The 24,497-nt window shown below is 42.9% G+C and overlaps 2 protein-coding genes across 4 annotated transcripts in view; one reads left to right on the top strand and one right to left on the bottom strand.

Moving 5' to 3' along the window:
* Positions 1–4,819: 4,819 nt before the first annotated feature.
* tacc1 (transforming, acidic coiled-coil containing protein 1) overlaps positions 4,820–24,497 on the top strand; it is a 37,407-nt gene continuing 17,729 nt past the window's right edge. Inside the window, exons 1-2 of one of the 2 annotated variants that reach the window (XM_061727769.1) lie at positions 4,820–4,997; positions 6,452–6,618. Coding sequence is in view for 1 of the 2 variants with exons in the window: in XM_061727768.1 (XP_061583752.1) it covers positions 10,164–10,234 (71 nt within the window). In the remaining variant the exon portion in view is untranslated. Of the gene's footprint in view, positions 4,998–6,451; positions 6,619–10,092; positions 10,235–24,497 lie in introns of those variants that run through there. The other variant, XM_061727768.1, reaches the window with a different exon arrangement.
* On the bottom strand, positions 10,134–17,660 carry aggf1 (angiogenic factor with G patch and FHA domains 1). 2 transcript variants are annotated; one of them, XM_061727770.1, is made up of 16 exons: positions 17,609–17,660; positions 17,458–17,519; positions 16,918–17,132; positions 14,999–15,098; positions 14,670–14,899; positions 14,421–14,552; positions 14,108–14,308; positions 12,932–13,367; positions 12,657–12,765; positions 12,489–12,540; positions 12,299–12,400; positions 12,047–12,215; positions 11,868–11,947; positions 11,651–11,778; positions 11,467–11,566; positions 10,134–11,388 (listed from the first exon to the last, which is right to left on the bottom strand). In XM_061727770.1, exons 3-16 carry the CDS (start codon positions 17,122–17,124, stop codon positions 11,140–11,142), a joined length of 2,295 nt encoding a protein of 764 aa, XP_061583754.1. In that variant the 5' UTR covers positions 17,125–17,132; positions 17,458–17,519; positions 17,609–17,660; the 3' UTR covers positions 10,134–11,139. The 2 variants fall into 2 exon arrangements, with proteins under 2 accessions (XP_061583754.1, XP_061583755.1); XM_061727771.1 differs by lacking the exon at positions 12,932–13,367 and adding an exon at positions 13,847–13,916 and having other exon boundaries at positions 17,458–17,658.

The following is a 24,497-nucleotide window of genomic DNA, read 5'->3' as shown; positions in this document are numbered from 1 at the left end:
TGTATGAAAACTACTGTCCATTTCTGGGCCGTGATTATAGCTCAGAAATGTTGGGAACTGTCTTTTTGTGTTTGTGTTTGGTTTGGGGTTTGCTACTGAAATGATAGTGATTGAGTGACTGACTTCACTGCTGTCAGCTGTGTTTTATGATTGGTACTGATCAAGCCATGCCTCAGTCATGAGAGCTCCAGTTATGCGCTGACTTTACAAATGAAGTCGATCTGAAGACAGTGGCTTACAGACGATCTGGCCAAGCTTTCTTCCAGCAGTACATTCACCGGTTCTCCTCATTATGCCAGAAAATACTTGCTTAACATTGGGTCATCCTTGTGCTCCAGCAAAGCTCTGAATGCAGTCGGGGTCTGGACATATAACCACTGAGGGTGTCTTGGAGTGTCCTGCCGGGAAGTTAGCAATAAATCCTTGGGTCGTGTGGCTTGTTGGGTGGGGTCTCTGCAGACTGGAATATGACATGAGGTGCCATCACACCAGAGAAGTTTGGAAACCCCCCTGACTCTTTGTTGTGTTCTTTGAGGAGTTAATACAACATTTGTTGAGGGGCCACTGTTGACCTGCGGAGGGAAGCGGTTACTGTGGGGGAATCATTTTGCCATGCTGAGGGATACAAGTGATCCACAAAACATTTTGGTTGGACAAATTTGTTAGTGCCCTTCCATTAACCCTTGTGCTGTCTTCGGGTCAAGGAAGGAGGAAGAGAAGAAGGGAGGAAAGAAGGAAGGAAGAATGAAAAGAAGGAAAGAAAGAAGGAAGGAAGGAAGGAAGGAAGGAAGGAAGGAAGGAAGGAAGGAAGGAAGGAAGGAAGGAAGGAAGGAAGGAAGGAAGGAAGGAAGGAAGGAAGGAAGAATGAAAAGAAGGAAAGAAAGAAAGAAGGAAGGAAGGAAGGAAGGAAGGAAGGAAGGAAGGAAGGAAGGAAGGAAGGAAGGAAGGAAGGAAGGAAGGAAGGAAGGAAGGAAGGAAGGAAGGAAGGAAGGAAGGAAGGAAGGAAGGAAGGAAGGAAGGGAGAAAAGAGGAAGGGAAGAAGGAAGGAGAGAGCAGGAGGAAACAAGGAAGGGGAAAAGGAAGGAAGGAAGGAAGGAAGGAAGGAAGGAAGGAAGGAAGGAAGGAAGGAAGGAAGGAAGGAAGGAAGGAAGGAAGGAAGGAAGGAAGGAAGGAAGGAAGGAAGGAAGGAAGGAAGGAAGGAAGGAAGGAAGGAAGGAAGGAGGAAAGAAGAAACAGGAGAATTAGGTCATTTTGACCCAAAGACAGTACAAGGGTTAAAGGAAAAACAAAACGGTCACGGAAATAACATTAAACTGAAAAAAGTAATGATAGATAATATTTACCTGAGCATGGACTAATGACTATCAGACATTGCTCTAAAATTGTGGTTCAACAGGATCATTAAAAGAGAGAGAAAGAGAAAAATATTGGCCTGAACAAAAATGATGGGATCCTCAGCGTAACATTTGATCCACATCCTTTGAGCCAATCACTCCAATCAAGAGATTCCTGCAAGCCCTTCACCTGTAGGCGTGTGTTTTGGTCCATTCCTCACTGAAAAACTTTTCCAGCTGTGTCATGTTTAAAGGGGATCCAGACAAGGATCAACAGGATCTAGATCAGGCCGAAAGGAGGGCAACTTCAGAATTGTACAATGCATAGTTCTTAGTCATTCTTGGCTGTTTTCGGGTCATTGTCCTATTGGATCATGACCTGCGACTGAGACCAAGCTTTCTGATGCTTTCCCTTCAGAATGTCTTGATAGTCTTGAGATTTCTTAGTAGCAGCACAGATTCAAAACACCCTGTACCTGACACAGCAAACACCCCCACAACATAACCTCTTCCCTGTTTCACAGTGGCTACACCCTTTCTTTTAATGCTTTATTTTTACATCTGTGAACACACACAGAACTATTATGAATACACAAAAAGCTCCAGTTTCTGTCTCATCTGTCCAAAGGAGCTTGACAGAAAACATTGTGATGAATTCCAAAATTCCTTTTTTATGATTTGTTTATAACACAAAGTCCTCTTCAGTCGTCTTCCATTAAGTCCACTTAAACTGTTACAGATGATGTGAACTGACACTGATGTACCTTCACTTTGGAGTTCACCTTGAATCTCGGAAATTTGTTCAGGGCTCTTCGGGTTGGAAATGGTCTTCTAGGTCTTCACCCTTAACATGCTTGTCTTTCATTTTCTCGTTGATACCCTCAGAAAACTCTTTGCTTTCTGTGTGTGTTTGTGTGTGTTTAAAATAACAGATTTTGTATTCTAAGAGAACTACTGTAAGATCACTGACAGTGGGACATGAAAGGGCAAGAAAGAAAAGACAGTGATGGGTGCACTTTGCCAGTGTGTGAAGAGTTTTAGTGTATCTGAATGAGCGTATAACGTGTTGTATTGGAGTAAAGAGAGACATAGGACAGCCAAGTATTTGCAAACAGAAGAGGACAGAGAAAAGGGAGGGCAGTTGTTAATTTTGGTGTCTGATGTGTGTGTGTATCATATACATAATACACATTGTGTGTTGTGTACTATATCACAGTTCATGGTTAGCACACTGTAGCAACCTCGTTGCCACTGGGGCCGACCGTCAGGACAGAGGACACAGGGTTTTATTTCACTCAACACACGTGCAGTCTCCCTCAGCAGCTTCCTCTCTCTGGAGTGCAGCTGCTCCTTATCAAGGCAGGCAGGGTGGAGAGGTTGATTGGACACACCTGTACCCAATCTCCTGAGTGGCTGCTCCTCCACCCTGCCACACACCTCCATCGCCTAACTCAAGCCGGGGTCCATCCGGCCTAGCAAACCCCCCCCCGGAACGAGAGAGGAAGCCAGGAACCGCCGTCCTGGTCACCGGGTCTCCCAGACTCCTGGTCTCCGCCTGCTTGTTCAGCCCGTCTCCGGCGCGTCCCAGCAGGCATTGCAGCTCCGCCACCAGCCCGTAGAAGTCCCGCACCCTGTCGCCGGGGTCCTCGTTCCGACCCAGCCGCTCCATGGCCTGCCGGCCCTCCTCGAACTCCCCGACGCAGCACTGCTCCAGCAGCTGGTCCGCCAGCACCTCCAGCGCCAGCGTCTCGAGGGTCCGATCCCCGTGTACCGCTACCATCCTGTCGGGCCCCATGTTGGGCGCCAGTGTAGCAGGGCGAGTGCTACGGGGCACGACCGACAGGATAGAGAGGACACAGAGTTTAGTGCAGAACCCTTTATTTAATCCACCGGAACCTCACACCCAGTTCTCCTTGCAGCTTCTCTGTCTCTCCCTTATGGGTGGGGAGGCTGACGGGCCACACCTGTGTCCCGTCGGCCTGAGTGGCTGCAGCTCCTCCACCCTGCCACACACACTAGTATTGTTATTTAATTATATTTATTCATTGATGTCAAATACATACACACACATACATGTGCTAAAATAAATATACATACAAATAAGCATACATCACAATATGAATATATATATAATATACACATATAAATATAGATCACTGCACATACTATATATATATATATATATATATATATATATATATATATATATATATATATATATATATATATATATATATATATATATATATATATATATATATATATATATATATATATATATATATATACACAAAAATAGTTACAAGAATATAATAATAATGATTTTATTTTTATTATATTTATTATATTGATATTTTTACAATAATAATGGTGGTTCTCATTATCTTTGGTTATTGCCACCAACATCAGACTGGCTCAGGTCCTGCAGGGCAACGGCCATGCCCGTAACTCCCAGCGGGGGAGGCAGGAGGGACGCCACCAACCTAGCAGACCCCCACCACATGCAGGTCCAGCAGCCACAACGGCAACACCACCTCTCCCGTAGCCCACCCGCCACCGCTCAGGCAGAGGGAGAGGAAGGCTGCGAACAAGGAGGGAAAGAGGATGGAGAAACCGGAGCGATGCGACCAACATCAGAAGGACCGGTCCCCCACAAGGGGGAGGGACAGCCAACACCCGAAAGCAGCACAAGGCCAGCCATTTGAAACCTGCCAACACGTCATGGGCACGTCCAGCCAATGACTAGTCACCACACCACCCCCTCCAGAAGCCCCCCCGGAGGCTGGCCCACGTACTAGACCCACCAGCCGAGGCAGATCCTGGATTCAGGCCTCAGAAGGTCCGTTGCCACAGGGCCAGTCCCAAATAGCAGGGACGTGCACCAGACAGTCCAGGCCCCCGGAGGCCCCCCCGGGTCGCAACCAGCAGTGAACGGGCCTAAACGTCCGCTAAACCGCCCTGCTAACACCCCTCCATCACGGCTGACCAATTTTTTTTCCCCTCTTTCCTCTTTCCTCTTCTTTCCTCTTCTATGTCCCTCCTCTGTTATTTTGTGTGTTTTGGATGCATTAAAAACAGAAGGTGGGACATGCTGGGTGGATAATCCCTGTATGCCCAGTTCATGCCCAAATGTGTGATTTTTATTTATTTATCTTTTAATTTTTTATGTAAGTTTGTATATGTCTTGGATGCATTAAAAAGAAAGTGGGACATGCAGGCTGGATAATCCCTGCATGCCCCAACTTTTCATATAACTAAAATGTTTTTTTTTTGTCTTTTTTTCCCTCTTCCCCATGTTAGTTTCTTTATTGTGAGTGAGTGTATTAGGAAGAATGTGGGGCATGCAGGGCTGACTGTCCCAGCATGCCTCATCCCTCCAGGTCAATGTATATAATTTGGTGTGTATGTATGTGTTGGGGAGGGGAGGGAGGAGGTAATGTTAGAGGCCACGTCCCGCATAGCGAGCCCAGCGTGGCCACAGGAGCCAGGTCAACAGCACACGCACTTACCACCAGGAAGTAAAGGTCCCAGTGCCCAGAGTGGGCCGACACACCACCAGGGGTCTGGTACCTGGGCCAGCCCCCAGGGGAGGCCACCGGGCCGTGCAGGATCTCCACCGACCGGAGCACCGAGACAGCAGCGGACACCCCAGCACAACACCAGGTACGGCCGCCCCCCACCCCACATCACCACTGCCGCTCCACGCCGACAGGAATAGCACCCACGGTGATTTCACGGTGATTAGAAATTTGAGTTAATTCTGAAATCAATCGTGGAAGGTTGAGTTTGGGTGTTTTCCTGTTTTTGCCTGACCAGATGATAAAATTATTATTATGATCAAATTATTTTCAATCTTTTCCAGGGGTACCAGCTAATTTGTCAATACCAGTTCATTTATTTGTAATTTTTTTAAATTAAACTATTCTATTGAATCACAATTCAAAAGCAGTGTCTTATTATCAATTAAATGTTCAGTAAATTATATAATATTGTAATGTCACTATTTTATTTCAGTGCCTATTTTTTTGGTGCTGTTGTTTTAAATGGGTGGTATCCATAACTTTCTCAACGTGTGTATTTTAAATACACAAAAATTCCTGTGAATGCCAGGATTAAGATTTTCCCTGCAGAACATTGGCATTCTAATAATAATATCAGTATGTACTCACATTACCTATTACATTTCATATTAATATAGTATTGTTTGTGAGTATATATTGAGTCCTTAAATGACAGAGAGCTTTATATGAGTAAATGTTTCTGAGTGGCAGCTGAAAAGTAAACTATAGGAAGTTTAGTTTGTCCCGTGGGGGTCCACGTGAGGAGCCTGGTGGTCTAGATTTCATAACAGAGTGAGTGTGGAGACGTGCAGGAGGGTTTACCGCTGCACAGATGAAACCAATACAACACTAGAGGGAGATACCAGCACACTGCTCTCATGACATCACGCTGTGCTGCTCTGCATGTTGACAATAGTCCCAGCATTGGTTGATTTGTTTCAGCTGTGCTGTAATCTCAACATGAAGGGATGTTGCCATAAAACAACTTCAGCAAAAAGAAAGATATAAACAATCTCCTCAGCTTGATGTAAGGAAACACTTCCAGCACACTTTATTTTCCCGTTTGTTCATGAGTATGTGGGTCGTACCTTAATGCAGTTGTGTTTTAATGTTTTACTTAAACTTTAAGAATAAACACTTAAGTATGATAATCAGAACAGGGTTTAACAAAGTTAATACTTAATGCCATCAAACTATACAATATGTTTCTTTTGAGCTAAAACACTAACCTCCAACTACAGTTTAACTGTAATTTCTCACTTTAAACTGCCTTTTTTCTTTTTGCACTGAAAATCCTGACTGTCACACACACCTTCCACCTCATATGAAAATTGTACTTACTCACAGTCTTTGTTTTATGTTTTTATTATGACAGTTCATTTTAACGTTCTTGTATTTAACCCACTTGCAATTTTTGCAGCACTGTCGTTGCAGTGACTCTTGAACTGAGGGTAAAGCGTGACTCCACCTTATATGGCACTGCGACGGCTGTGTCTTTAAAGCCCACTCTGTTCTTGGCTCCCTGCCCAGAAAGTTTATTTCCCATTTCCCATCCAGCCACATGGACTAGGCTCCGCCACGCAGAGAGGACAAGAATTTTCCCTCTAAGAGCAGCAGCTCTAACAGCAGCCCGAACACAGGACCTTTGTCTTTAGCCGAAGACTTCTTCATCCTCAACGTCGCTTCATCCCAGCAGATCTGTCACAGACCGTCTCAGAGGTGAGGTAGGTTCATACTCTGATGCTCAAAGTGTGACGCCTCTCAGGTGCACATATAGTGTATTACATATTGGATTGGTTTGCGTATATGCTCTATGTTGTGTTTTGCAAACTTGGTCTTTGCTGGTGCTGACTACTGTTTTTGAACAGTGTGTCAGAGCGTTCATTGAACGTCCCGTGTCTGGATTAAAGGTTCTGCTGCCATGCAGGAGCTATTGTCTTTTGAAAACAAAACCTCTTTTCATAAATCTATTATCTCTCTCACTATTCAGCCGGTCGCATGTGAGGTTTTCATGTGAACTACAAAGTACCTCTGAGAGAGTGTAACAGACAGGTTACTGAAAGTTTGCACACATGGTTTTTTCATTTTTGCTCCTGAGGAAGAATTAGTCATAGAGATTACAATGGAAAGAATGTTGGCATGAACGATTAAACAGGAACATTGTTTCAAGTTTTCACCAGTCACAGTCACATGGCTGTATAAACACTCACATTTACGCGCTGAAAGCGATGCTTTGGCTGACTGAACGGTGCCACTCTATCCTCTACACTGATGTAGCAGGTTGAGTGAGATGTGTCTCTGAAAACGTCTTGGTGTATTATTGTGGAAGACACGCACAGCCTGGGTTTATGGATTCCTGTTCTCTGAGACGATGATGTCACAGGGAGACACACCCTGAAGTGCGGGCTCTGAACAGGAAGGGCCAGGGGTGGAAGACCTTCAGCAGCAGCTCCAGTGACTCATTCACTGGAAGGAAGACATAGTTCTGTGGGAATTTACATTCAGTTTGGAGCGCAGGGATTTTGGTCTGGATGTGGATATTTATCCAAGCCGCATAGCAGAGCGTGTGTGGGAGAGGTCCAAACTTTTATTTGAATTCAACAACAGCAGACAGCTCTAATCAGATTTCGTAATCAGCTTTAACTTTTGCAGCAAGACTTTCAGTCTTCCAATCAGTGGACTGCAAGCTAGTAAAAAATGTCAATATTGTAGATGTGTGAACTGTAACCGTTCAGTCCTCCAGTTTTGTCGTCTGTGCCGCCTCTGCATGGAACTGGTGTAATCTCTGGAATTTCATATTAGTACAATCTGCTGTTTTGGCCAGAGAGCGTTGGTCTGATTAAGAGAGGAACTGGGGCTCAGATGCAGCAGCATAGAGGGACAAGGCGGAAGTGGGGGGTGGTGGAGAGGTTTGAGTCAACACTGGACTGTTTCTCAGACTTGTCACTTCTGGTCTCGTGCCTTTCAATAGACGAGCAGGCACAGAGACTGCAATAACACAAAGTTGCAGATGATGGCAGACTGGCCGAAGTGAAATTAAAGTGAAAAGTGTCTGGCTGGAACAGTGATAATCTACCGCTCAATCAGTGATTTACGGTGACAGTACCAGCAAAATATGTATTGAAAGTATAAGAAAACAGCATCATGCTTCATTTATTCAGACTTTTTGTTTTAACCTTAACTATACTCTTTTCTTCGTGTATGTTATATATGTATGTATGTATGTATGATATATTTGTATGTATGATTGATATATACATACACACACATCCTGGCTGTAGAAACTTTACATATAGGGAGGATTCCCTTTCCATGGTCCATCGTTTTCAATTGCTGTTCATGTCTGTCTGCTATATATCACACACGAGGACTTTGTTCTGATTAACAACTTTAAGAATCACAGATAAACCAAGTTTATCGTCTTTTTTTTTTTTTTTAAATAGCTTATCAATGCAACACCGGATAAGATATAAACACGACCTTATCTTGTGTTCAAGTCAACTACAGTATATGTCCGTCACCAATCTATATTCTGTAGATACTTTCCTTCATCCTAGATTTCACGCTCCAGAACAGCCTTTACAGAAGCCATGAACTATATTGTATTAAGAAGGCTGATGACGCAGTTTTCCTCGTTATGCTTTGAGCAAGACTACAGACAGTGAATGCAGCAGCTTGATATCAGGCTTCACATCATGATAACCAGCATTTTATTAGATTTCATTTAATGTTTTATTTTAAACTCAATTTTTCTGTTTTATAAACCTGCTTAATGTCATTCATAGTTGCATGAAAAACTGCAGCCTCTGGTGAATTTGAGTAAGAGGCATCTACCCGGGACAGGTGGGCAGTCCATCACACCCTAGCGTGCACGACTTTACACTATGGGGAGAAAACAAACTCCACACAGAGGCCCCAACTTTTAATGGCCTGTCCTGAACCAAGCGCATACTGACTGATAACAGCTGCACTATCTAATAATAAATATCACTATCTAGGCTAATATGTATAGAAAATGTATATTATCACAAGAAAATCCTTTCCTTTAATCGGCTGTAACTGATCTCAACTGTAAAGACTGAAAATGACATTTCAAGTTTGATTGAATACCTGATACACTATTCCTCGTACGTCAGACATAACGTCCTCGTCTCCATTTTATCTGATGCTACAGAAAAATAAAGCCGTCCAGTGTCTTTAACAAGCCGGCGTGGCTGAGTACATGCGCGTGGTTCAATTCATGAAAGAGCGGTTGATCTTTGACCTGCAAAGAACGGGTGGAAGACAAGACAAGGCATCTTTGTGCAACGTTGTTCCTAGAAACTTTGTAAAATTGTTGCTGTTTGGTTAAACCTTCAAAACTCACAGCAAATCTTTCGCTTCTTTAATTATTAGTTAGTACAGTACCCTCTGAGATAGCAAGCCGTCTTCTATGACCCACCATAAAACGTATCTTAAATGTAGACTCAGGGGAGAAATTAAAAATCCTTCTCACTTTCTTAAATCCTAAGTGCACCCTGAACTAGATTTATTTATTTCCTTATTTTTGTCTCTATCTAGCCTTAAAAAATTGTGATCATTACTTCCTCTTCTGTGACATAACTCAAGTCAGCAAAAAAATGACTGAACAGAGAACTTGTTTGCACTTGCTTGTGGGAGTTCAGTCCCACGAATTGCTGTTGTCTCGGGAATAGTCACATTTTCTCGCTGGGAATGATGTAAAGTGCAAGGATGTTCTTTACAGACACTGTCTACAACAACCCCAATTGAACAAAACATAATCTGGAGTTGTGTTACCTATTCACAGAAGTGGGAAATGGGTCTAAAAGTCCTCAGAAAAATGGTGGGAATCAATGCACATGTTTTTCTGCTGGCTTCAGAGGAAATAAACAACATGGAAATCCTGATCCTGAAACAGATAACTTGTGTTCCTCTGAACTTACTTGTAAAACCACACATCTGAAATTGCCCAGGGCCCCATCACACTTTGTCTTATGATCGTCTCCGTTTTCCAGCTGAGACTTTCAGCCCAAAACATTCAGTCAACACAGGACAGGAGCGAGCACCTCCCACTGTTGTTACAAACTCTACGTGCAGTTGAGGGAGGAGACGTGACAGAGTTGCCAAGCAAAGGAGGGAGGGCCCACCTGTCATGAGAACTCTGAACACGTCACACTACCATTACCTGTTGAACTGTCAGCCGTGGAGACTGCCAGCGGGCTGAGTGAAGGTGTGGTGCAGTCTGTCCAGCGACAGGAGAGCAAGCAACATGGGTGGCAATGCAAGTCGAGGGAGGGGCAGCAAGCGAGGAAGCTCAAGGAGCAACACCGGCAACATAGCGTGAGTCCACTTACTCGTGTCCTGTTAGACTGTTAAACATTTTGTCTGTTAAAAATGGTTTTAATCCACCCCGCTTCAAGCCCGTTTGCAAAGTAGCATGATAATCCAACAGCAGTAAGAACATTTATTTCCTTTAAATCTATAAAATATATGCTTCAACTCTTCCCTTTATTTGCCTTATCTTTCTGCAGGGAGTGAGGGAGTGTTTCTGTTCAAGTGTACGCTTGCACACACATGCAAATATTCACTCACCCTCGAAATGTTTCCACAGATAAGCAGCACAAAGATGGACAGCTACGTTTTTGTTAACTGAACTTACAGGAATGTAGATATGCATATCATCAAAATGTCACTCACCATTTAAAATACAAGTTGTCATTTCACAGTAACAGAAAGTGGGTCAAACTAATTCCTTAAGTTGAACAGATTTAAAATTTAATATGACACTTCTTAAGTTGTTTTAAAAGAAATTGTGAGTGGTTTAGCAGGTGCAGTGAGTGTTGCCTGAACATATCCATGGGTGTTTCACTGTTGCATGATCTGAATCTGAGAAATAAAATACAGCTTCACTATGTCAATATTTGCTCAAGGCGTCCCATGTCTTCTTGTCTCAGGGAGAAACGGTGGCACCTCAGCCCTCCGAGTCCAACTGCAGAAACAAATGGTACTCTTACGTGACTTTTACTAAATGGAAGATCCATAAACACTACAGGTCTCTGACTAGTAGTGCTTCATACTGACAAGAGAAAAAACTAAACAAAAAAACATTAAAAAAAATTATTCGGCTGCTGTTTCCAGTGATGCTTCATCCTGATCTTTCATCATGTTTTGAGTAAAAACCTGAAGCATCAGTCACTTAAGAACACTCTTTTCTGATACATATGAAAACACTATAGTCTTTGACTTTAACTCTGCCCGGCTGGTTCCTGGCTCGGTTCTGAGGTTTCCGTCTCCCCTGATCTGATCCAGGCCGCAGGGGAACTATTTTTCGGTGTTTTGGTCGACGGCATGTCAGGCTGACACGTATCAGCAAACCGCTCACGGGCTTTCTCCCAGTTCTTTTGAGACTTTGATTTGGTAATGGATATGTCGTCCAAAGATGTGGCGGCACCTGCCCCCAAACCTGACTGAGACTTTCTGATCTTCAGCTCGATCTGTGGGGGAAAGGAAGAAAGTCAAATCTTTCTCCCGCTTCACAATCAATTAAAATCAAATTCAGCAGTTTATCTTACCGGGTCTTTCATTCCCGTTCCCTCTTTACCAAGTCCTTCTCCTTTCTTCCAGCCCATCTTTTCGAGCATCTTCCGGCCTTTATTGGCTTCACTGATCTCCCTTTTAAAACAGAAACGTACACGATAAGCATTTAAGTCTTCCATTTCCTCTCCTAGCAGTTTGACTGAGTGACAATATACTGACTCGTGGACAGAAGCTGGTGCATCGTCTCGCTGGAAAGTGCCCTGGCTGCCAACCGTTTGTCGTCGAGACTCTGCTCGGTCCTTGTATTTGGGATTCCTCAGGGCTTTGGCCTCCTTGTACTCATTACTCTGTAGAAAAGGCACAGGGATGAGTAACTCCGCAAACAAAAACAGGTTTTTAACTTCTTCCGACCAGGTGCAGCCAGTTTAGCGCTCACCTGCAGGCCATATTTGGCCTTCATTTGCTTTAGCTCTTTCTGTCGCAGAGCTTCTTTATCCTCCTTGGTGGGGCCAGGAACTGCAGCAAACAAAAAAACTACAAACGTCATTTCTGCAAATGTTTTTGTGAACCTTTAAAAAAAAGAATTTCTGTGTCTCCCTGGATGCATTTTCTCACCAGAGTTCTGTTCTGCTCTCCTGTGCTTGCTAAGGTGAGCCATCACCTGACCGGGCTCACAGCCATCACAAGTATCAGTGCCTGAATGGATGTGGAAGGACAGCACAGTCTCCCCCATCTTAACCTCATCACCATGCATCAGTGCATGAGGCTCAGACTTGGTTTTAGGCTGCAGGAGAAAGATCTGACAATGTCACAACCAAAAGGAATTATTTTCATAGTTTATTTAAAAACCTGAGACAACATGCTGACCTGTAATATTCTGTTGCCATTGATGACTGTTCCGTTTTGGCTTCCTTGGTCCACCAGCATGTAGCTCTGCTGCTCCTGGTCGAAATACACCTCTGCATGGAACTGGAACCAAACATGTGGGACATTTAACATATTTACAGCACAAATAATCATTTCCCTTCCAGTAGGAGAAGTGGAGATGGTACCGTACCTTACTGACTCCCATTTCTGGTATACGAATTGCATGGTCCAATTCTTTCTCTCTGCAAGCAAATAACATGTTTTTTTATAAGTATTTAGGTAGGCCATTGTGAAATTTGGTGCTACAGAAACAAGCACTGTTCCACGTATTTTATTTATTTTTTTAAATAGCACAAACCTGCCAAAGGTGGCCGGAGAGACGGCTGTGATGATGAACAGCGTCCCCACCTGCAGCACCGGAGACCTGACCACGGTCACTCTTACACACGGAGGCCAAATGTCTTTAGCTGCAAGAAAAACAGACCATTTCCATTGTCCCTTAAAAATACACAGAGCTTCACATAAAGACAGGCAACTTCCAGCTCCAGGTATTAGGCAGGTAAACACATTTGCCCAAAAACCAGTCTACAGTTGAATGGTTTGAGGATACGTTTGGCTTGTTCTCCCTCTCACCTTCTTGACTCTGCATTTCCATTTCTGAGTCTGGATTTTCATTTGGGGAGGACTCAAAAGATGCTGAAGAAGAGATCGAAGATTCCTCATCTTCCCTCTCTGATTCGGTGATCTCACCCTCCTCTGGTTCACTGTTGACCTCCGAGTCATCACTCCGAGCCTTGTTCTTCTTCTTTTTCTTCTTGTGCTTTTCTGATTTAGATTTCTTCTTTTTATGCCTCGATCTTCCCTTATCCTCGTGGCTCGAGTCTTTTTTACGCTTTTTTCTACTCGATGACGATCTGTCCCTCTCTTCCCGACGTTTTGAAGAGTCCTTTCTGTGCTCAGCCTCATCGGGACTGCGGGACCTTCGGTTCAGTTTTTGGGAGTCTGCATTCCTCTTGTTTGTTTGGCGTTCGGTTCCTTCTTCTAGGTTTGTGTCTTCAGATTTCAGCTCCTGCCACCAGACAGTCAGTAGTGAGATTACAGTCCCCAGTGACGGCAGGCCAGCTGACTTTATACTGTTGATCCCAAGCCTTTTTGCCACCAAAATCTAATACACAGGTCTCAGTCTTCAAAGACAATTCACCGATGGTCTTTGCCAGAATAATTCAGTCTTTACAGTAAAATATTCTGCTGTTAAAAAAAAAAAAAGTTGCATGCAGACACTGCATACTGGTGAGGGGGAAAAAGAAAAACTTACACTAAGCTTTTATGACTAGTGACAATTTCAAATATCAGTTTTTTTTTTGTAACCAGCCCAACAACTGAAATATCCCACGTGTCGGGCTGAATGCTGACAGCACAGGTGTTGGGGTCAGTGTGTGAATTCTCTGGTTAGATTTAAAATACTGTTGAAGAGCTGCTTAGACCAAAAATAACTAGAAATAATCAAAATGCTTTATAAAGCAACAATAAAAAAAAAAAAAAGTATACCTCTGTAGGAGGGGCTTTTCCAGTAAGAGCAAATCTTCATTTTGGCCAAAGACTTAGTCACATCTTGGACCTAGATCAGAGGAAATCTTTTCATCACCTTGCCTCGTATTAATACAAATATGAAAAGTTTTTGAAGACTGAGACCAACTAAAGTCAAAATAACTTCTATGGAAACTCAAAAGTCAAAAGCCAGCTGTCAAGAGCCAAACCTAACATTTGCAACTCAAATATCTACAGAGCATCAGAGCACTAGTTACATACCCCATCGTCATGGTGCCATGATTTCTTCACTTCTTTCTTTAGCTTCCTGGCTTTCTTGTCAGCGCCGTTCTTTTCTGGCAAAGGCTCTGCGGTACTCTGCACAACGGGAGCCTCAATCCTTGAATGAAACTGATACCGACCGCTCTCTGCATCATAGTAATAGTATATGCTTGTGTTGGCATCATAGTACAACTGGCTGGCCTGTGGGAAACGAAAAAAAGAAGAGAAAAGCAAACATGGATAAGCTCAAAAGAGAAACTAATTACGTCTAAAACGAAATGATCATCTGTTATAAACCACCAAACTAACAAACCGAGTCATAATAGAAGCTTGTGCTGTGGTCGTAATACATCCCAGTAGTCTCATCAAAGACAAACCCAGTCTGGGACATGGCCTCCTCAGCAGTGGCCCGCAACATGTCAGCTATGGATCCTGCGTCAGCACCCTAAAACAGTCAGGAAGCAGTTTCACTACCGTAACAAACACATTTCTACCATCAACCATTTATTGTGATTATTAATGGAGAACAGGATTTGCCAACTTCTGTTTAATAAAAACACACCTCTGTGGCATCGACCGGTGCTGGTTCATTTGGTGTTGAAAGTTCTGCTGCTGTTTCACCATCAGCTGCGTTGCCATCAGCCGTCTCCACTGCTGCTTCTGCTGCTGCTGCTGCTGCTGCTTCTGCGTCTGCTGCTGCTTTTGTTGTTGTTGAAGTTGTGTCCAAGCTTTCCTGAGGGTCTGTCCCCTCAGGGTTCTGGGCGTAGCCTCCATAGTAGTAGTTGTAGTAATCTAGAAAGAAATAAGACGCATTCAAGTTGTTGTTAAATAAGTTATAAATAAATATATAAAGCTGCTAAATTCTTCAACGTGCATCCACAAGTTACAGACCCGTTTCTGTCCAAACATATTCCTCTGTCTGAGTTTCAGTGTCGACTCTGTTTTTATCTTTCTTCTTGCGTTGGTGCAATTCTGCGCTCAGCTGCTCAACCTAAAGCAATGAACAGGGAAGATGACTGGTGGGCACATTTTTTTCAAACATAAACCCAAAATATTGAGAGGAAAATTAGGCACATTATTTCCCTCTCTAAATTGAATGAGATGATTGCATCAGGCCTAGGGCTGGGCGATATATCGAGTATACTCGTGGTATCGCAGCTTCGACTCTGTGCGATGTACAAAATGACTATATTGTGAATATTCAAGTATACATTGTCACGCATTTGCTTTTAGCCGCGGGCATTAAATTACAAGCTCTTCTCACTCTCTTGTCTCGTCTCTCCTTCTCAGAGAGATAAAACAAGCGCACCTAGTTACACACGTCAGTCACGTGCGTGCGTCGCCATCATACACCCAGCAGAAAGGTGCTGCTGGTGTCGGCGCCACTGTCCGGTCCGCCGGTGAGTTCCACCTAACTTTCCCAAACTCGGCTTGTTTGCGCCGTGAGCTCATCCGCGCGGTTGCTACGCGCAACGGACTCTTTTCAAAGCTAACCGGTTTAGTAAAGACGGGAGGGATGTTTTCTCCTTGCACGACGCGCACGGCTCTCCGGAAAGCCGAGGAGCCGCTCAGTGCGCCACCGAGCCTTTCTCTTCCAGAGCTGAGAAACATCACCTAGTGTTGCTTAAATGTGGCCACATGAAATCAATCACTATCATCGAAACAAAGTCAAACAAGATTATGACGTCATATTTCTAAAAGTAAGTGAAAGTGATGCAAAGTAAAAGGAGGAGAGGATGAAACATTGCAGTCCCTACACCTACAATTAGGTTAGGGTTAATAAAGGTGCTGTAAGGGCCCTCCTGCTCAGAGCAGCTTATCGAGGTAAAACCGGGACCAGAAGATTCTGAGCAGATTCTTCAGACGGGGAGTCAGAAAGATGCAACGTGCTCTTTCTGTTTTGAAATTACACTTTTTATGTTTGTGCCACTCACTGCTTAGTAACGGTTTAATAAATACAGTTTTGGTAAATTTGACTTATTCCCCCTTTTTGCACGAAAGTTTAAAATTAGCATACCGTATTTTCTGGACTATAAGCCGCTACTTTTTTCATAGGTTTTCACCCGTGCGGCTTATACAAAGGTGCGGCTAATCTGTTGATTTTTCTTCCACCGCTCAGTGTGCTCTAACCGGAATTAGATTTAAAACTAAGACAAAATAAATGCAAAGAAGAATATGCTACTTCTTTAGCAGATAGAAGTAGAAGCAGATTTCAAACAGATAAATAAATACTGGTTATTTTCTCTTGGTTCTGTCCCGTTTTAATCAGCAAAGTTGCTGCCGTGTTAAAAGACACTGATAGGAAATGATCTATTTAGGTACAAACATGTACATCATTTACAGTTCAAAATCCTTCTGTACATGTAGTAAATATCTAATCTAAAGACGACATAAATATCTGCGGCTTGCATATCTTTTTTTTTTTTTTTTTTTTTTTTTTTTTAAATAGAGCGGATGCGGCTTGTATATCTTTTTTTAATTGTTTTTTTTTTTTTTAAATAGAGCGGGTGCGGCTTATATGCAGGTGAGGCTTATAGTCCAGAAAATACGGGTATATTAATGAAGTATGAACAAGAATGTTTTAATGTAGACATATAGAATCATCATACTGGTGTGATTGTATGCATCAAAGTGTTAATTCAAGGCTAAGGAAAAATATCGAGATATATATCGTGTATCGTGACATGGCCTAAAAATATCGATATATTAATAAAAGGCCATATCGCCCAGCCCTGATCAGGCCGAAAAGGTCTGCCATCCCTGCTTCAGTTCACTGTCCCTGTCAGATCAGTCCTGTGAGTGGTGCGGACCTGTTTCCTGAGGTCCTCGTTGTATCCGTCCGTGCTCCGCTGCAGCCGCTCCGACTGGCTCAGCTGCTTCTGCAGCTGGGACAGCTCGGCTCTGCACTCCCGCAGCTGCTGCCTCAGCGCCTCCACCTTCTCCCGCAGCTCGCCCAGCTCACACTCCTCTGACCCGCTCTCACGCCCGTCCTGGTCCTGGTCCTGGTCCGGCTCCATGAGCTCAGCTGTAAATGAATCACGGGCAGCAGTCGGGTCAACTACAGGCTGATTTATGGTTCCGCGTTAGACCGACGCAGAGCCTACGGCGTAGGTTACGCGGCGACGCGCTCCGTACGCTGCGCGTCGCCGCGTACCCTACGCCGTAAGCTCTGCGTCGATTTGACGCAGAACCATAAATCAGCCTTTAGATGCACCTCTACGCAAAGAAGCAGAACTCAGGGTTGATGAGATGTCCAATCATGATTGATTCAACAACATACAACATCTTTGACGCGTCAAAACACTAGTTTATCCTCCAGACATGAGGGAAGTATCCGAGCTGCTTCTCACCGTTTGTTTCGTTTAACTCTTCTTCGAGGTGAATTTCCCGTCAGCTCGGCACATGAACCGACCTGAAAATAGTTGAAAATAGACATCTTATGACTGCGCTGCGAGTTTGACACATCCAAGTACATGTTTTTGATGATAATTAGACAGTTACAATTAAAACCGTGGATATTTTTACAGTCCGCCCTGAGCGTAACCGCCATTTATACAACTACGTCACTGAGCAGTTCTTCTTCTGCTCCGGAGGACCGACACGGAGACACCAGCGAGAGCTGCTCTGCCGCCACCCAGCGGCGGCGGAGGGTAGAGCAGGTTTAACACCAGTTTGTGCCTGTGAAATGAACATCTCAGAATCAGAAAGAAGTTTATTGCCAAGTAGCAGAGGTGTCAAAAGTATTCACATTCATTGCTCAGGTAGAAGTATAGATACTAGAGCTTAAAAATACTCCTGTAGAAGTTGAAGTGTCAACTCAAGTTTTTTACCCAAGTAAAAGTATAAAAGTACTGGTTTCAAAACTACTTAAAGTATAAAAGTAAAAGTAATGTAAGGGGGAAAAAAGCCATTAAGGACAAAATCCATTGAAAATGAATGCATCTTAGTATAATGCAAATATATTAAAGAACCATATATGTGTACTATGAGCATTAACATGTGTTTCAGAGAGCAGAAGATATGATGACTAGTTGCCTATAAGTGTTGTCATGGTGCAAAAAGTCAAACTTCAGAGGCATGTTATCATTTATCCTAACCTTTATTGGAATGTACATCCAAGTTTAGTTGCAGGAATCTGAGGGAACGGATGTAAGAACAAAACTGGACAAGAACATCTGAAACAACCACAACCAAATTCACTCTATCCGGACAATTTAACTGGATAGTTTTTTTTTTAAAGGCCGAAATGAAATAGAGTAACAAGGCTGTTTTTAAAATGTAAGGAGTAAAAAGTACAGATAATTGCGTGAAAATGTAAGGGGTAAAAGTAAAAAGTCGTCTGAAAAATAATTACTCCAGTGAAGTATAGATAACCAAAATTAAGTAAGGTAACAAAGTATTTGTACTTTGTTACTTGACACCTACCTTTGCCAAGTAGTTTAACAGACACAAGGAATTTGTTGTGGTGATTAGGGCAATACAAAAGAGCAAATAATATTAAAGGAAAAAATGTACAACAAGGGGCAGCATGGTGGCTTGGTGGTTAGCACTGTTGCCTCACAGTGCCTCAGTCTCAAAAAGACACTGAACGAGACCTGCAGTTCTCGCTTAAGTTTGAGTGTGAGTATGACTGGTTGTTTGTCTGTATATGTGGCCCTGCGATGGACTGGCGATCTGTCCAGGGTGAACCCGGCCCTGCCTCTCCCCTGTGATGAGCTGGGATAGGCTCCAGTAGAACCCCGTGACCCTGCAAAAGGATAAAGCTGGTATAGACAATGGATGGATGTACAACAAGTTGGTTCTAAAGTCTGTAGTCTGTAGGAAAAAAAATTACATGAGGTGACCTGGGATGTGCGTTAATGTGATGCATAAGGTCAGGAGTGGAGTCTTTACGTTAATGTAATGTAGAGCGGGGTGGGGGGACAGTCTGTGGTAGACTGGGGAGAGGGGGCTCCGGGGCCTTGTTGACGAGGACAGCTGCAGTTGGGAAAAAACTGTTTTTATGGCGTGAGGTTTTGGTCCTGATGGACCGCAGCCTCCTGCCAGAGGGAAGTGTCTCAAACAGTTATTGTCCGACGTGGGAGGGGTCTGCTGCAATCTTTCCTGCACACTTTAGGGTCCTGGAGGTGTGCAGGTCCTGGAGAGATCTGTGCGTGTTTGAAGTAATATAATGCTTTCATGAATCAGTCTTGTGGAACGAACACGTTTTGTAATAGTTCTAACACCATAGTTTGATATACCCAATATCCTTTTTTTTTAAATCAAGAATTTTAACTTTTGTGTATTTTCAAGCCTTTAAAAGGTTTTGAAAATGTGTGTATTATTGCTATGTGAATAAGTTGTTGAATAGGATTTACTGGTTTAATTATACTCTTTGACCACTAGATGTCAGTCCAGTGACAGCTATTTACAGCTCAAAGTGCCAGAATACAGACAGGAAACATGAGAAGTTAACTGAAGCCATTTCTCTGGAATGTGGGGAAAAATTGTAAAGGCTTCGTGACTGGCTGACAACTGTTCTTGTGTTTTTGTGTCTTTCACATACAGTTTGGTGTTTGAGTGCTGAGTTATTTATTTTCACACACACAACTGTGTCTCTGGCCACATTTTGAGTCACTTCCCTACTTCTCCTCCTCCTCCTTCTTCTCTTCCTCCCCCTATGAACTTTATGTCTCATTCTTTTTATACTCAATCATTTCTGGGAATGTCTGATGCTTTCAGTCAGTTTGCAGGATCTTGCCAAAGTTGAGCCGTCTACTCTTAGTTTAGGCTCCACAGGAAGGACTGTTACATAATCACAGTGCTCCACTATTGTCTTCTGCTCTATTTATGGTGAGACAGTATTTCAGCAGTTTCTCTGTTTACACATTGTAAACTCAATTTTCACATATTATCTCTGTTTTCTTTCAGACACTTGTTACTGCATGCAAAGTCAGTAGTGACACAGAAACTAAACATAAATGAGCCATATAATTCACATGTGAACTGAGACCATCAGGACTGGAATGAGCTGAGAAACTGCTTACAGTAAAAAGGAGGAGGCAAGATGTGTTGTCTCTTGCTTTAGTAGTGTTAGGTATTTTAAACCTGTGTTCTCATTGTTATGAGAAAGAAGACACCTAGTTAGAAATAAAGGCAAACAACTTCTCTCAGTTAAAGTTTTTCTTATTGGAGATTCAAAGTTAATTTACACACAGACCTTTTCTGTTCAGTAGACAACTTCCCAGAAAGACCACAGAACAGAATATGCATCATAGTTTTCTACTGACAAAAATGCAAATATTACATAAATGATTACAATATAATTGGCTAAACTGATGGTGAGGAACTGTAGTTTAGACTTAGCCCTCCCTTTGTTTCAATCAATCAATCATAAAGGATATGCTATGGTCGTAGATTGAACACGTCTCCTTCTCGTCCCACCTCGATTCCACCGGCACCGTTTCTTATCCCATCAGCACCTAAGAAAGACTGTTGATAGGGAGGGGGACCTTGCTGACCCTTAGACAAAGCTGATGTTATTACTCTGTTGACCAGTTATTTTTATCTGCTTATCTAGTCTCAATCAAGTTAGTTTTGCCACTAAGGGAATTCCTCATTGACATCAGTGCCAATGGTAGGGCATCCAGCCAGGTGAGACTCTTGTTTATGTAGCAGATCTTGGCTATCTTCCTCTTCAGTGTCTGATTGAGCCTCAGAAATTCCAACATTGCTCAGGATCCTTTTGGTCAGTCTGTGCCCTTCTGCTCTGGACAGCATTGCTTGAATGTGTCCGAGACACAGAACATTCCCTGTAGTGGAATCTTCATATGGAGACATCCAAAGGTCGGCTCCAGACATAAGTGGAGGTAGACGCTGTACCAGTCCTCCTACTGTATGTCTCGATGTCAAAGGGGACATACATTTTGTCCCCATTTCCAGTTGTTCTTAAAGGGAAATATGCCTCTATCTCCAAGGTCAGTTCCACCAGGTGGTGCGTGGTTTCTGGTGCGTTTAGCCGGACCATCTCCTGGTGGCAGCCGTTTTTGAGAAGGGTGGAAATTTCCTTTAAAAACCCCATGAAGGCCACCATACAGAAATCATCTGGATGGTGGACCTCCTGGGTCCACCAAAACTGGTGTCTTGTCCTTGTAGGTTGATGATGTGGGTTTCTTGAGCGGATGGCGTTAGGTTCTCAGTCCATGATCCTCAGCCTTCCACGCTTCCTCTTTTCCTGAGTATGTCAATGAGAGGTTCTGATGATGCAGGAAGAGTGTGAAGTAGACCGTCCCTGTCTAGGCCAGGTGCCAGGGGTGCGGTCAAGTCTTTTGGGCAAGGTGTATGCAGAGGACCGGCTAGGCAACCTCTGCTGGAGCCTTTTCTTGTTGTTGTTTTAGGTTTCTATTCAACAGTAGCCTTTTCTTGTTCTATGAGTCGCCGTTCAATTTCCTCCAATGCCCTTGAGGCCAGATTGTTGACATGTGTTCTGCCCTGTTCATCTCCCTCCTCTTCTACATCCAGGAATCCTCCATGATTTCTGAGTACAGCCATGATGGAAGTATTGCTGTCGGGATCTTTGTTAGTGGAGTTTTCTGGGCTGTAGGGTGGAAGCATAAGTGGATAAGCCCCCAACCCTGATGCATGACGTGGGGGTCAGTGGTTTCTCTGCCTCGATGTGAGAGGCATCTCAGATTCTTGGGGGTGGGCAAGCCTTCTCTACTTTTGTCATGAAGTTGCAGATGGACATGGTCAGTTCAGCCTTGACCTTTTCTTTCTTCATTGCCTTCTTCATTGCCTTCTTCCCAGGAGTGCTGACCAGCATCCTCCCAAACTGTCTTTGCTGCTCTGTATGCCCCTTTCACCACTATAGCAATACTGGTGATTTGGGAGAGAGCCATCTGGGGTCTTGGCGATGAATCCCTTATCCTGCCACATCTTATTGAGTTTCTTGTCTATAACCTTTTGTTCTCCTGTTCCAAGGATCACAAGTTGACGAAGCACCCAGGCACTCAGTTCTACCCCATTGGTGTGCAGGGCAGGCGAACTGGAGTCCATTGTGTCTTTTTTTCTTCTTTAATTTCTTTCAATCTTCTCTGGACAAAGGGTTGTGGAAAAAAACAATTTGGTGTGTAGTGCCACTTGCAGAACTCTCAATGATTGTTTTTTTTTTACAATGTGGTGGAGTTTTTGGTGCATAATCAATGGCATAGATCTGTCGTTTTCTGTGGGATCTCCTTCCAGCTGAAAATGAAGTTTCTTGGCTTGAGTGCTAGAGGGGTCCTCTTCGCTGATCAAGTCTTTTTCTTCTCAAAATGTCGTGATCTTAGGTCAAATCGAAATTCCCTGTATGGCAAAACCGGGATTTTCTCAACATTTTTTTTCTAACATTTTATAATAAGAATAAGAATAAGAATAAGAAATTACATTGTTTCTTTATTTATTTGCATTATTGTTATTCATATATATTATTATTGGACACACTTCCCCATTTGTTTGAATGGGAAGGTGTGTCCAAACTTTTGGTCTGTACTGTATATGTACTTATTTTTCAGATATTAATGAATCATTTGTGTGTGCGTGTGTTTTTGATGAACGTGTTTGTCTGTTAACTTTATTTTGAACGTTTAATGTTACAAGTCGTTCTGTGAGCAGAGAAAAAAATCACTACTATTTGTATCAATTAATTGCAACTATAGCATTTGTCCACCAGATGGAGCCAGAGGGCGTTATACCTCCTCTCTACCATGGGGGAGTTGTTTATTGTCTTGATGTAATTTGTTCTTTGTCCACCAGATGGTGTTACAAGGATGTCGTACTACATGCACGTATTCTTGTAGTAGTCTTTTATATGATTATTTTCTTTAATATCATTAGATAAATTACACCTTAATTCTTAATTAATCCTACTTCTAAACTAAGAATTATACATATATATAAAGACACAAATTTGTCTTAAAAGACAGGTCGCTGTGGGACAACAAATCTCGGACTGTTGCAAGGAGAGCAGCCAGCAACCGGCCCAATCTGAGTGAAAACGGAGGTCATAAGGTCTCCTCTTCCCCACAGTTCACTCAAAGACAACTACTCAGCCTATCACAGTCCACCAGTTTCACAACCAGTCTTCCACAAATATGTATTTCTTCAATAAAAGAAGACAACATAAAATAAAGTAAGAACTACTCTTTTGCACTAAGGGAAAAGGGGGAAACAATGTGAACACAAATACACACATATTTAACAGGAGTTTAACCTGAGGGATTTTCAACCACCCAAAATTTTACAGGACCTTTAACCTAAGGGATTTTAAACCTGTGCCCATTTTACAGGAGTTTAACCTGAAGGATTTTACAGGATGTCCAACCCGAAGTATTATAAACCCAAAACAGAACTATCAAATTTACAGGATTTCAGTATTTACAGAAAAAAGTACCTTGAATCTCCTATATTACTCACACAATAACTATTCTCACTATATTTTGAACTACAAAAGCTATATTTTAACAATTTAGGTCAGTTAACCTTACCTCTTCACTCAAATACATTTTAGAGTACTTAATTTGACAAGATTTGACTCTTAAGCAACTGGTTTCTGCTCACCACCTGATTCTTTTCCGTGAGTCAAATCAGGGATATCTGAAAATGAAGGACTTGTTCTCACATCACCAAATTGTTAGGTGTTTTAAACCTGCATTCTCGTTGATATAAGAAAGAAGATAGTGAGTTAGAAATAAAGACAATTAAATTCTCTCAGTTAAAGTTTTTCTTATTGGAGATTCAAAGTAAATTTACACATGGACCTTTTCTGTTCGGTAGACAACTTCCCAGAAATACCACAGAACAGAATATGCATCGTAGTTTTCTACTGACAAAAATGCAAATATTAGATAAATGATTACAATATAATTGGCTAAACTGATGGCGAGGAACTGTGGTTTAGACTTAGCCCTCCCTTTGTTGGAGCCTTGATTGGTACCAATCATTCGGCTCTCTTCATCTTCTGTTCCTCCAAACATCGTGGAATTGGCCTTGTACTAAAGTAACCGCTCTGGGCTGACTCCTCTCCGGCACTGTTTGCTTGAGATAAGTGAACTACTTCAAGTGATTCAGCGCTACACTATACTTAGACATGGGAGATACTTCCTTTTTTTTATAAATATTTTTATCCCTGATTTTTTTCTCCCATTTTATCACCCACTGTAAGTTTTATTACCTACTGTAAGTCAGTCATGGGCATTGCTCTCCCTCTACCAACCCCGGGAGGGCCCACACTGAGCTCAAGTCTCCTCCTTAACCTGAGGAGTGAGAAGGCGGCTTCTTTTCACCAGACAGGGTGGGGCTTCTCTGGCCGGACGTAGCGCGTGGAAGGATCACGTTATTCCAGCCAGATCCTCCCCACCCCATCGGACCAGAG

Source organism: Cololabis saira, chromosome 8, assembly GCF_033807715.1.
Source record: "Cololabis saira isolate AMF1-May2022 chromosome 8, fColSai1.1, whole genome shotgun sequence".
Classification (NCBI taxonomy): domain Eukaryota; kingdom Metazoa; phylum Chordata; class Actinopteri; order Beloniformes; family Belonidae; genus Cololabis; species Cololabis saira.
The sequence above is the reverse complement of the archived record's forward strand: the minus strand, read 5'-3'. Positions and strand labels throughout refer to the sequence as shown.

What these genes read in the sequence shown, in the direction of transcription:
- aggf1 (XM_061727770.1), bottom strand. Translation starts at nt 17,124, where the DNA reads ATGGAGCCGGACCAGGACCAGGACCAGGACGGGCGTGAGAGCGGGTCA. An exon ending in CAAGCTTCTATTATGACTCG is followed by an intron (nt 14,309 to 14,420) that starts GTTTGTTAGTTT and finishes CGTTTCCCACAG; the next exon opens with GCCAGCCAGTTGTACTATGA. An exon ending in ATGGCAACAGAATATTACAG is followed by an intron (nt 12,216 to 12,298) that starts GTCAGCATGTTG and finishes TTTCTCCTGCAG; the next exon opens with CCTAAAACCAAGTCTGAGCC.